We start from the raw sequence: 13,930 nt of genomic DNA, 5'->3' as shown, positions 1-13,930 counted from the left end.
AGTTCTGTCCTAATGCACAGAGAATATGGTGTTTTATTTAGTTCTGTCCTAATGCACAGAGAGTATGGTGTTTTAATTAGTTCTGTCCTAATGCATAGAGAATATGATGTTTTATTTAGTTATGTCCTAATGCACAGAGAGTATTATGTTTTAATTAGTTCTGTCCTAATGCACAGAGAGTATGGTGTTTTAATTAGTTCTGTCCTAATGCACAGAAAATATGGTGTTTTATTTAGTTCTGTCCTAATGCACAGAGAATATGGTGTTTTATTTAGTTCTGTCCTAATGCACAGAGAGTATGGTGTTTTAATTAGTTCTGTCCTAATGCACAGAGTATGGTGTTTTAATTTGTTCTGTCCTAATGCACAGAGAGTATGGTGTTTTAATTATTTATGTCCTAATGCACAGAGAGTATGGAGTTTTAAATAGTTCTGTCCTAATGCACAGAGAGTATGTTCTGTCCTAATGCACAGAGAGTATGGTGTTTTAATTAGTTCTGTCCTAATGCATAGAGAGTATGGTGTTTTATGTGGTTCTCTCCTAATGCACAGAGAGTATGGTGTTTTATTTAGTTCTGTCCTAATGCATAGAGAGTATGGTGTTTTAATTAGTTATGTCCTAATGCACAGAGAGTATGGTGTTTTATTTAGTTCTGTCCTAATGCACAGAGAATATGGTGTTTTATTTAGTTCTGTCCTAATGCACAGAGAATATGGTGTTTTAATTAGTTCTGTCCTAATGCATAGAGAATATGGTGTTTTATTTAGTTCTGTCCTAATGCACAGAGAGTATGTTCTGTCCTAATGCACAGAGAGTATGGTGTTTTATTTAGTTCTGTCCTAATGCACAGAGAGTATGGTGTTTTATGTGGTTCTGTCCTAATGCACAGAGAGTATGGTGTTTTATGTGGTTCTGTCCTAATGCATAGAGAATATGGTGTTTTATTTAGTTATGTCCTAATGCACAGAGAGTATGGTGTTTTAATTAGTTCTGTCCTAATGCATAGAGAATATGGTGTTTTAATTAGTTCTGTCCTAATGCACAGAGAATATGGTGTTTTATTTAGTTATTTCCTAATGCACAGAGAGTATGGTGTTTTATTTAGTTCTGTCCTAATGCATAGAGAGTATGGTGTTTTATGTGGTTCTGTCCTAATGCACAGAGAGTATGGTGTTTTATTTAGTTCTGTCCTAATGCACAGAGAGTATGTTCTGTCCTAATGCACAGAGAGTATGGTGTTTTAATTAGTTCTGTCCTAATGCACAGAGAATATGGTGTTTTATTTAGTTCTGTCGTAATGCATAGAGAGTATGGTGTTTTATGTGGTTCTGTCCTAATGCACAGAGAGTATGTTCTGTTCTAATGCACAGAGAGTATGGTGTTTTATTTAGTTCTGTCCTAATGCACAGAGAGTATGATGTTTTATTTAGTTCTGTCCTAATGCACAGAGAGTATGTTCTGTCCTAATGCACAGAGAGTATGATGTTTTATTTAGTTCTGTCCTAATGCATAGAGAGTATGGTGTTTTATGTGTTTCTGTCCTAATGCACAGAGAGTATGTTCTGTCCTAATGCACAGAGAGTATGGTGTTTTATTTAGTTCTGTCCTAATGCACAGAGAGTATGGGGTTTTATTTAGTTCTGTCCTAATGCACAGAGAGTATGGTGTTTTATTTAGTTATTTCCTAATGCACAGAGAGTATGTTCTGTCCTAATGCACAGAGAGTATGGTGTTTTATTTAGTTCTGTCCTAATGCACAGAGAGTATGGTGTTTTATTTAGTTCTGTCCTAATGCATAGAGAGTATGGTGTTTTATGTGGTTCTGTCCTAATGCACAGAGAGTATGTTCTGTCCTAATGCACATAGAGTATGGTGTTTTAATTAGTTCTGTCCTAATGCACATAGAGTATGGCGTTTTAATTAGTTCTGTCCTAATGCACAGAGAGTATGTTCTGTCCTAATGCACAGAGAGTATGTTCTGTCCTAATGCATAGAGAATATGGTGTTTTATTTAGTTCTGTCCTAATGCACAGAGAGTATGGTGTTTTATTTAGTTCTGTCCTAATGCATAGAGAGTATGGTGTTTTATGTGGTTCTGTCCTAATGCACAGAGAGTATGTTCTGTCCTAATGCACAGAGAGTATGGTGTTTTAATTAGTTCTGTCCTAATGCACAGAGAGTATGGTGTTTTATGTGGTTCTGTCCTAATGCACAGAGAGTATGGTGTTTTAATTAGTTCTGTCCTAATGCACAGAGAGTATGGTGTTTTATTTAGTTATGTCCTAATGCACAGAGAGTATGTTCTGTCCTAATGCACAGAGAGTATGGTGTTTTATTTAGTTCTGTCCTAATGCACAGAGAGTATGGTGTTTTAATTAGTTCTGTCCTAATGCACAGAGTATGGTGTTTTAATTTGTTCTGTCCTAATGCACAGAGAGTATGGTGTTTTAATTATTTATGTCCTAATGCACAGAGAGTATGGTGTTTTAAATAGTTCTGTCCTAATGCACAGAGAGTATGTTCTGTCCTAATGCACAGAGAGTATGGTGTTTTAATTAGTTCTGTCCTAATTCACAGAGAGTATGGTGTTTTAATTAGTTCTGTCCTAATGCATAGAGAATATGGTGTTTTATTTAGTTATTTCCTAATGCACAGAGAATATGGTGTTTTATTTAGTTCTGTCCTAATGCACAGAGAGTATGTTCTGTCCTAATGCACAGAGAGTATGGTGTTTTAATTAGTTCTGTCCTAATGCACAGAGAGTATGATGTTTTAATTAGTTCTGTCCTAATGCACAGAGAGTATGGTGTTTTAATTAGTTCTGTCCTAATGCACAGAGAATATGGTGTTTTATTTAGTTCTGTCCTAATGCACAGAGAATATGGTGTTTTATTTAGTTCTGTCCTAATGCACAGAGAGTATGGTGTTTTAATTAGTTCTGTCCTAATGCACATAGTATGGTGTTTTAATTTGTTCTGTCCTAATGCACAGAGAGTATGGTATTTTAATTATGTATGTCCTAATGCACAGAGAGTATGGTGTTTTAAATAGTTCTGTCCTAATGCACAGAGAGTATGTTCTGTCCTAATGCACAGAGAGTATGGTGTTTTAATTAGTTATTTCCTAATGCACAGAGAATATGGTGTTTTATTTAGTTATTTCCTAATGCATAGAGAATATGGTGTTTTAATTAGTTCTGTCCTAATGCACAGAGAATATGATGTTTTATTTAGTTCTGTCCTAATGCACAGAGAGTATGGTGTTTTAATTAGTTCTGTCCTAATGCACAGAGAATATGGTGTTTTATTTAGTTCTGTCCTAATGCACAGAGAGTATGGTGTTTTAATTAGTTCTGTCCTAATGCACAGAGAATATGGTGTTTTATTTAGTTCTGTCCTAATGCACAGAGAGTATGGTGTTTTAATTAGTTCTGTCCTAATGCATAGAGAATATGATGTTTTATTTAGTTATGTCCTAATGCACAGAGAGTATGATGTTTTAATTAGTTCTGTCCTAATGCACAGAGAGTATGGTGTTTTAATTAGTTCTGTCCTAATGCACAGAAAATATGGTGTTTTATTTAGTTCTGTCCTAATGCACAGAGAATATGGTGTTTTATTTAGTTCTGTCCTAATGCACAGAGAGTATGGTGTTTTAATTAGTTCTGTCCTAATGCACAGAGTATGGTGTTTTAATTTGTTCTGTCCTAATGCACAGAGAGTATGGTGTTTTAATTATTTATGTCCTAATGCACAGAGAGTATGGAGTTTTAAATAGTTCTGTCCTAATGCACAGAGAGTATGTTCTGTCCTAATGCACAGAGAGTATGGTGTTTTAATTAGTTCTGTCCTAATGCATAGAGAGTATGGTGTTTTATGTGGTTCTGTCCTAATGCACAGAGAGTATGGTGTTTTATTTAGTTCTGTCCTAATGCATAGAGAGTATGGTGTTTTAATTAGTTATGTCCTAATGCACAGAGAGTATGGTGTTTTATTTAGTTCTGTCCTAATGCACAGAGAATATGGTGTTTTATTTAGTTCTGTCCTAATGCACAGAGAATATGGTGTTTTAATTAGTTCTGTCCTAATGCATAGAGAATATGGTGTTTTATTTAGTTCTGTCCTAATGCACAGAGAGTATGTTCTGTCCTAATGCACAGAGAGTATGGTGTTTTATTTAGTTCTGTCCTAATGCACAGAGAGTATGGTGTTTTATGTGGTTCTGTCCTAATGCACAGAGAGTATGGTGTTTTATGTGGTTCTGTCCTAATGCATAGAGAATATGGTGTTTTATTTAGTTATGTCCTAATGCACAGAGAGTATTGTGTTTTAATTAGTTCTGTCCTAATGCATAGAGAATATGGTGTTTTAATTAGTTCTGTCCTAATGCACAGAGAATATGGTGTTTTATTTAGTTATTTCCTAATGCACAGAGAGTATGGTGTTTTATTTAGTTCTGTCCTAATGCATAGAGAGTATGGTGTTTTATGTGGTTCTGTCCTAATGCACAGAGAGTATGGTGTTTTATTTAGTTCTGTCCTAATGCACAGAGAGTATGTTCTGTCCTAATGCACAGAGAGTATGGTGTTTTAATTAGTTCTGTCCTAATGCACAGAGAATATGGTGTTTTATTTAGTTCTGTCCTAATGCATAGAGAGTATGGTGTTTTATGTGGTTCTGTCCTAATGCACAGAGAGTATGTTCTGTTCTAATGCACAGAGAGTATGGTGTTTTATTTAGTTCTGTCCTAATGCACAGAGAGTATGATGTTTTATTTAGTTCTGTCCTAATGCACAGAGAGTATGTTCTGTCCTAATGCACAGAGAGTATGATGTTTTATTTAGTTCTGTCCTAATGCATAGAGAGTATGGTGTTTTATGTGTTTCTGACCTAATGCACAGAGAGTATGTTCTGTCCTAATGCACAGAGAGTATGGTGTTTTATTTAGTTCTGTCCTAATGCACAGAGAGTATGGGGTTTTATTTAGTTCTGTCCTAATGCACAGAGAGTATGGTGTTTTATTTAGTTCTGTCCTAATGCACAGAGAGTATGATGTTTTATTTAGTTCTGTCCTAATGCACAGAGAGTATGTTCTGTCCTAATGCACAGAGAGTATGATGTTTTATTTAGTTCTGTCCTAATGCATAGAGAGTATGGTGTTTTATGTGTTTCTGTCCTAATGCACAGAGAGTATGTTCTGTCCTAATGCACAGAGAGTATGGTGTTTTATTTAGTTCTGTCCTAATGCACAGAGAGTATGGGGTTTTATTTAGTTCTGTCCTAATGCACAGAGAGTATGGTGTTTTATTTAGTTATTTCCTAATGCACAGAGAGTATGTTCTGTCCTAATGCACAGAGAGTATGGTGTTTTATTTAGTTCTGTCCTAATGCACAGAGAGTATGGTGTTTTATTTAGTTCTGTCCTAATGCATAGAGAGTATGGTGTTTTATGTGGTTCTGTCCTAATGCACAGAGAGTATGTTCTGTCCTAATGCACATAGAGTATGGTGTTTTAATTAGTTCTGTCCTAATGCACATAGAGTATGGCGTTTTAATTAGTTCTGTCCTAATGCACAGAGAGTATGTTCTGTCCTAATGCACAGAGAGTATGTTCTGTCCTAATGCATAGAGAATATGGTGTTTTATTTAGTTCTGTCCTAATGCACAGAGAGTATGGTGTTTTATTTAGTTCTGTCCTAATGCATAGAGAGTATGGTGTTTTATGTGGTTCTGTCCTAATGCACAGAGAGTATGTTCTGTCCTAATGCACAGAGAGTATGGTGTTTTAATTAGTTCTGTCCTAATGCACATAGAGTATGGCGTTTTAATTAGTTCTGTCCTAATGCACAGAGAGTATGTTCTGTCCCAATGCACAGATAGTATGGTGTTTTAATTAGTTCTGTCCTAATGCACAGAGAGTATGGTGTTTTATTTAGTTCTGTCCTAATGCATAGAGAGTATGGTGATTTATGTGGTTCTGTCCTAATGCACAGAGAATATGGTGTTTTAATTAGTTCTGTCCTAATGCATAGAGAATATGGTGTTTTATTTAGTTCTGTCCTAATGCACAGAGAGTATGTTCTGTCCTAATGCACAGAGAGTATGTTCTGTCCCAATGCACAGATAGTATGGTGTTTTAATTAGTTCTGTCCTAATGCACAGAGAATATGGTGTTTTATTTAGTTCTGTCCTAATGCATAGAGAGTATGGTGTTTTATGTGGTTCTGTCCTAATGCACAGAGAGTATGTTCTGTTCTAATGCACAGAGAGTATGGTGTTTTATTTAGTTCTGTCCTAATGCACAGAGAGTATGATGTTTTATTTAGTTCTGTCCTAATGCACAGAGAGTATGTTCTGTCCTAATGCACAGAGAGTATGATGTTTTATTTAGTTCTGTCCTAATGCATAGAGAGTATGGTGTTTTATGTGTTTCTGACCTAATGCACAGAGAGTATGTTCTGTCCTAATGCACAGAGAGTATGGTGTTTTATTTAGTTCTGTCCTAATGCACAGAGAGTATGGGGTTTTATTTAGTTCTGTCCTAATGCACAGAGAGTATGGTGTTTTATTTAGTTATTTCCTAATGCACAGAGAGTATGTTCTGTCCTAATGCACAGAGAGTATGGTGTTTTATTTAGTTCTGTCCTAATGCACAGAGAGTATGGTGTTTTATTTAGTTCTGTCCTAATGCATAGAGAGTATGGTGTTTTATGTGGTTCTGTCCTAATGCACAGAGAGTATGTTCTGTCCTAATGCACATAGAGTATGGTGTTTTAATTAGTTCTGTCCTAATGCACATAGAGTATGGCGTTTTAATTAGTTCTGTCCTAATGCACAGAGAGTATGTTCTGTCCTAATGCACAGAGAGTATGTTCTGTCCTAATGCATAGAGAATATGGTGTTTTATTTAGTTCTGTCCTAATGCACAGAGAGTATGGTGTTTTATTTAGTTCTGTCCTAATGCATAGAGAGTATGGTGTTTTATGTGGTTCTGTCCTAATGCACAGAGAGTATGTTCTGTCCTAATGCACAGAGAGTATGGTGTTTTAATTAGTTCTGTCCTAATGCACATAGAGTATGGCGTTTTAATTAGTTCTGTCCTAATGCACAGAGAGTATGTTCTGTCCCAATGCACAGATAGTATGGTGTTTTAATTAGTTCTGTCCTAATGCACAGAGAGTATGGTGTTTTATTTAGTTCTGTCCTAATGCATAGAGAGTATGGTGATTTATGTGGTTCTGTCCTAATGCACAGAGAATATGGTGTTTTAATTAGTTCTGTCCTAATGCATAGAGAATATGGTGTTTTATTTAGTTCTGTCCTAATGCACAGAGAGTATGTTCTGTCCTAATGCACAGAGAGTATGGTGTTTTATTTAGTTCTGTCCTAATGCACAGAGAGTATGGTGTTTTATGTGGTTCTGTCCTAATGCACAGAGAGTATGGTGTTTTATGTGGTTCTGTCCTAATGCATAGAGAATATGGTGTTTTATTTAGTTATGTCCTAATGCACAGAGAGTATGGTGTTTTAATTAGTTCTGTCCTAATGCATAGAGAATATGGTGTTTTAATTAGTTCTGTCCTAATGCACAGAGAATATGGTGTTTTATTTAGTTATTTCCTAATGCACAGAGAGTATGGTGTTTTATTTAGTTCTGTCCTAATGCATAGAGAGTATGGTGTTTTATGTGGTTCTGTCCTAATGCACAGAGAGTATGGTGTTTTATTTAGTTCTGTCCTAATGCACAGAGAGTATGTTCTGTCCTAATGCACAGAGAGTATGGTGTTTTAATTAGTTCTGTCCTAATGCACAGAGAATATGGTGTTTTATTTAGTTCTGTCCTAATGCATAGAGAGTATGGTGTTTTATGTGGTTCTGTCCTAATGCACAGAGAGTATGTTCTGTTCTAATGCACAGAGAGTATGGTGTTTTATTTAGTTCTGTCCTAATGCACAGAGAGTATGATGTTTTATTTAGTTCTGTCCAATTGCACAGAGAGTATGTTCTGTCCTAATGCACAGAGAGTATGATGTTTTATTTAGTTCTGTCCTAATGCATAGAGAGTATGGTGTTTTATGTGTTTCTGTCCTAATGCACAGAGAGTATGTTCTGTCCTAATGCACAGAGAGTATGGTGTTTTATTTAGTTCTGTCCTAATGCACAGAGAGTATGGGGTTTTATTTAGTTCTGTCCTAATGCACAGAGAGTATGGTGTTTTATTTAGTTATTTCCTAATGCACAGAGAGTATGTTCTGTCCTAATGCACAGAGAGTATGGTGTTTTATTTAGTTCTGTCCTAATGCACAGAGAGTATGGTGTTTTATTTAGTTCTGTCCTAATGCATAGAGAGTATGGTGTTTTATGTGGTTCTGTCCTAATGCACAGAGAGTATGTTCTGTCCTAATGCACATAGAGTATGGTGTTTTAATTAGTTCTGTCCTAATGCACATAGAGTATGGCGTTTTAATTAGTTCTGTCCTAATGCACAGAGAGTATGTTCTGTCCTAATGCACAGAGAGTATGTTCTGTCCTAATGCATAGAGAATATGGTGTTTTATTTAGTTCTGTCCTAATGCACAGAGAGTATGGTGTTTTATTTAGTTCTGTCCTAATGCATAGAGAGTATGGTGTTTTATGTGGTTCTGTCCTAATGCACAGAGAGTATGTTCTGTCCTAATGCACAGATAGTATGGTGTTTTAATTAGTTCTGTCCTAATGCACAGAGAGTATGGTGTTTTATTTAGTTCTGTCCTAATGCATAGAGAGTATGGTGATTTATGTGGTTCTGTCCTAATGCACAGAGAATATGGTGTTTTATTTAGTTCTGTCCTAATGCATAGAGAGTATGGTGTTTTATGTGGTTCTGTCCTAATGCACAGAGAGTATGGTGTTTTAATTAGTTCTGTCCTAATGCAAATAGAGTATGGCGTTTTAATTAGTTCTGTCCTAATGCACAGAGAGTATGTTCTGTCCTAATGCACAGATAGTATGGTGTTTTAATTAGTTCTGTCCTAATGCACATAGAGTATGGCGTTTTAATTAGTTCTGTCCTAATGCACAGAGAGTATGGTGTTTTAATTAGTTCTGTCCTAATGCACATAGTGTATGGCGTTTTAATTAGTTCTGTCCTAATGCACAGAGAGTATGTTCTGTCCTAATGCACAGAGAGTATGGTGTTTTAATTAGTTCTGTCCTAATGCATAGAGAATATGGTGTTTTATTTAGTTATTTCCTAATGCACAGAGAATATGGTGTTTTATTTAGTTCTGTCCTAATGCACAGAGAGTATGGTGTTTTATTTAGTTCTGTCCTAATGCACAGAGAGTATGGTGTTTTATGTGGTTCTGTCCTAATACACAGAGAGTATGATGTTTTAATTAGTTCTGTCCTAATGCACAGAGAGTATGTTCTGTCCTAATGCACAGAGAGTATGTTCTGTCCTAATGCACAGAGAGTATGGCGTTTTAATTAGTTATGTCCTAATGCACAGAGAGTATGGTGTTTTAAATAGTTCTGTCCTAATGCACAGAGAGTATGGTGTTTTAAATAGTTCTGTCCTAATGCACAGAGAGTATGGTGTTTTAAATAGTTCTGTCCTAATGCACAGAGAGTATGTTCTGTCCTAATGCACAGAGAATATGGTGTTTTAATTAGTTCTGTCCTAATGCATAGAGAGTATGGTGTTTTATGTGGTTCTGTCCTAATGCACAGCGAGTATGTTCTGTCCTAATGCACAGAGAACATGGTGTTTTATTTAGTTCTGTCCTAATGCACAGAGAGTATGGTGTTTTAATTAGTTCTGTCCTAATGCACAGAGAGTATGGTGTTTTATTTAGTTATTTCCTAATGCACAGAGAATATGGTGTTTTATTTAGTTCTGTCCTAATGCACAGAGAGTATGTTCTGTCCTAATGCACAGAGAGTATGGTGTTTTAAATAGTTCTGTCCTAATGCACAGAGAGTATGTTCTGTCCTAATGCACAGAGAGTATGGTGTTTTAATTAGTTCTGTCCTAATGCACAGAGAGTATGGTGTTTTAATTAGTTTTGTCATAATGCACATAGAGTATGGCGTTTTAATTAGTTCTGTCCTAATGCACAGAGAGTATGGTGTTTTAATTAGTTCTGTCCTAATGCATAGAGAATATGGTGTTTTATTTAGTTCTGTCCTAATGCACAGAGTGTATGGTGTTTTAATTAGTTCTGTCCTAATGCACAGAGAGTATGGTGTTTTAATTAGTTATGTCCTTATGCACAGAGAGTATGGTGTCATAATTAGTTATGTCCTAATGCACAGAGAGTATGATGTTTTAATTAGTTCTGTCCTAATGCACAGAGAGTATGGTGTTTTAATTAGTTCTGTCCTAATGCACAGAGAGTATGTTCTGTCCTAATGCACAGAGAGTATGGTGTTTTAATTAGTTCTGTCCTAATGCACAGAGAGTATGGTGTTTTATTTAGTTCTGTCCTAATGCACAGAGAGTATGGTGTTTTAATTAGTTATGTCCTAATGCACAGAGAGTATGTTCTGTCCTAATGCACAGAGAATATGGTGTTTTAATTAGTTCTGTCCTAATGCACAGAGAGTATGGTGTTTTAATTAGTTCTGTCCTAATGCACAGTTTGGCTGCAGGCTTATGCATGGCACCCAACAAAGGGCTTATACTGCAGCAGCAGTCACAATACAGTACGTACCACAATCCTGTGATCCCTTCTCTTTTTCAACCAACCAACCAACCAACCAGCCAACCAGCCAACCAACCAGCCAACCAACCAGCCAACCAACCAGCCAACCAGCCAGCCAACCAACCAACCAACCAACCAACAATCCAACCAACTAACTCTCTTTCTATCAGACTCTAGTCATATATGTTGCTGGAATGACTTCAATATGGCATAACTGACGTTCATTTTATCTCGTCTAATCTATGGCCTGTTGCCGTCTGACACCGACTCAACTTTTTTATCCTTTCTCTCCTCAATCTCTTTCCTTTCTTCCTACTCTTTCTTTGTTTCCCTCCCTTCCCCCTCCCTCTTTCTCTTCTGCCCACAGAATTACTTCAAAGATGCCTGGAACATTTTTGACTGTGTGACAGTCCTGGGCAGCATTACAGATATTTTAGTGACTGAGCTCGGGGTAAGTGAGGAGGCAGGGGAATTAACAGTGGGAAAGGGAAATGGTGTGTCAGCAAGTTCAGTGGTATGAGTGGGAGAGAGAGAGAGGTAGAGAGAGAGAGAGAGAGGTAGTTAGAGAGAGAGAGGCAGAGAGAGAGAGAGTAAGGGGGAGAGAGAGTGTGAGAGAGAGAGTAAGGGGAAGAGAGAGGTAGAGAGAGTGAGACAGGCAGAGAGAGAGAAAGAGAGGTAGTGAGAGTGAGACAGGTAGAGAGAGAGAGAGAGGGGGGGGGCAGATAGAAAGAGAGCAGGGGCACATAGAGAAGCAGAGAGAAAGGCAGAGACTGTAGTGTACAGGATCTTACATTGCTCAGTGAAGCATGAGCATATTTTGAAAGCCTTACATAATTGTCCCAGTTGGTGGAGAGCAGAGCACAGAGACCTGGATCATGGTAGCCCAGCCACCACTGACAATACTCAGGAGACTAACACTCACACACACACACACGCACACGCACACGCACACGCACACACACACACTCACACATGCACGTACACACACAGACTACTCTACTGATCTGCTAGGCAACCTGACAGCCAATCAAATAACCATCCTCAAAACAATCTGGCCAATCGGACTGTTCCTCTAGCCAGGCATCCACTTAGCAACCAGTTGGATAGTGAAAAATGATAGCCAATGAGGTAGACACACTAGTTATTCAGGCAGGTAATGTGGTGTGTGCGCGTGTTCGTGCGTGCATGCATGAGAGTGTTTATGTGTTGTAATGCCTTTATAAACCATATTATGAAATATGAATGTTGTTTTTGAATGTTGTGTGTCTCTGAGACAGTCCTGACAGCTATACCTTTGTTTCCAGTAAAAACACCTCAACTCTATCAACCCAGGTCCTGGAGAGCTATATGTTTTATAACCAGCCCAGCACCAACAGATCTGATTAAACCTTTAACTCCTCATCGGGACATTGATTGGTTGATTGGTTGAATCAGGTGTGTTACTGCTGGGCTGGAACAAAAGCTTGAACATCATGTAGCTCTGCATGACAAAGGTTGGTGACCACAGGCATAATCATAGACATTAAATAAGATTTTATTTCAATGGGTATAGTATTTTGACATAATGTTATATCATGTATATTATGATTACATAATATCTTAGTAGTGGCAAGAGGTTTTCCTGACTACATGACTTGAACTAGACCCTCGTTTTTCGTGTCAGTTCTTATGGTGAGGAAATACTCCTGTCCCCAACTATGCTCCATAAACCACCCTACCAGGTGTTACTGGCAGTTGATGTTAATGGCAGAAGAATCAGGTGGAATTGGTTCCTCTTCTCTAAACTGACCTCAGACCAGTCCGAGACACCATTTGATCAAGAGGGACCTTTGAACATGAAAAAGCAAGCCCTGTTCTTGGATCAGTCCAGTGGTAGTCCATCAAAGCAGCCTTTAATTTGGGTCAGCTCAAATTAAAGCTTTAGCTGCCATTGCGCTGATTCAAACACGACTTGACAATCATGTTAATTTTCCTCGCAGTCCAATGGAAGCTTGTTAGCTTGGATGTTAAAAGTAATCTCATGTTAGGAGTAATCTCATGTTAGGAGTAATCTCATAATATATTTTTTGAACTTCATCTGTTTCCTAGTCGTTGATATCCCTGCTGTTGAATGTATGGAGGCAGTGTAATGACTGAACTGTTGTATGTATGGAGGCAGTGTTATGACTGAACTGTTGTATGTATAGAGGCAGTGTTATGACTGAACTGTTGAATGTATGGAGGCAATGTTATGACTGAACTGTTGTATGTATGGAGGCAGTGTTATGACTGAACTGTTGTATGTATGGAGGCAGTGTTATGACTGAATTGTTGTATGTATGGAGGCAGTGTTATGACTGAACTGAACTCAGTAATAATGAGTGTACATAATGACAATTCATTTCCTGTTTTATCTTTTTTTACATGCTTTCTTTAACTCTACGCTACTTAATGGCAACTACTTCGTCCCTCTCCCTTCTGACGAATTCATCCAATCAAAATGCACTATGTGTCCATCCATGAAACCTGGCCTGGCCAATCGCACTCTTTGTTAAATCAACCTCCAAAAATGCCGCTATAAACCATGTCATCTGCAACATCCACATGTAGATGGTTTGTACTTTTTTGGAGATACTTTAATTACTGCATCCATTTCCTGGTGTGGCTGTGGTGATGCATGTTGCTCGACTCCTCACCCTGGCAGTGACCCCTGGCCTTTGATCTCTGACCCAGGTTTGACAAGATGACTCGACTGACCTCCTGCTCCCAGTCACCGGACAGAGACATTCGACCAATCCCAAATGGACTACCCCTTGTATAGATCTAAAAGGATCAGATAGGATTTAGCTAATATTCCACCTAGCCTATCTGGATGGGTTCGTTGTCAAATTACTGATACCAATCCAATGCTTTCAGATCTACACGTGATAGACCTAGAGGGGCTTCAGGTCCATTTGGAATTGGCTAGTAGTCATTGTCCTAATACCCTTCAGGTTCTGATTTAATACTGTTCAAATGCATCCTTCCTTCCTCCCTTCCTTGAAGTGATCACAGCTCTGATCTGACTGATCTGATCCAAAATAAAGGAAACACTTGAGTAAATGAGGCTTCTGGCAGCTCTGTTATGGTGTGGGGTGCCTTTTCCTGGCATGGTCCACTCATCCCTTTAGAGGGCAAGGTAAACGGCAATAAATACACAGCCTTTCTGAATGATCCCCTTCAACCTTTCTGTCTTGATGGGAGTGACCTCTTCCAGGATGACAATAC

The 13,930-nt window shown here is 37.7% G+C and overlaps 2 protein-coding genes across 27 annotated transcripts in view; one reads left to right on the top strand and one right to left on the bottom strand.

The window, feature by feature from the left end:
* The window catches only part of cacna1aa (calcium voltage-gated channel subunit alpha1 Aa), a 175,654-nt gene that overhangs the window by 109,011 nt on the left and 52,713 nt on the right, over window positions 1-13,930 (top strand). For all 26 annotated transcript variants that reach the window (XM_090193918.1, XM_090193913.1, XM_090193928.1 and 23 more), the window contains one exon: window positions 11,052-11,135. In XM_090193918.1, coding sequence (XP_090050044.1) covers window positions 11,052-11,135 — 84 coding nt within the window. The remainder of the gene's footprint in view (window positions 1-11,051; window positions 11,136-13,930) is intronic.
* The window catches only part of LOC110538722 (alkB homolog 7, RNA demethylase), a 185,925-nt gene that overhangs the window by 130,793 nt on the left and 41,202 nt on the right, over window positions 1-13,930 (bottom strand). The gene's annotated exons all lie outside the window — the stretch shown is intronic.

The sequence above is a fragment of the Oncorhynchus mykiss genome, chromosome 12 (assembly GCF_057628025.1).
Source record: "Oncorhynchus mykiss isolate SJ-2025 chromosome 12, ASM5762802v1, whole genome shotgun sequence".
Lineage (NCBI taxonomy): Eukaryota > Metazoa > Chordata > Actinopteri > Salmoniformes > Salmonidae > Oncorhynchus > Oncorhynchus mykiss.
The sequence above is the reverse complement of the archived record's forward strand: the minus strand, read 5'-3'. Positions and strand labels throughout refer to the sequence as shown.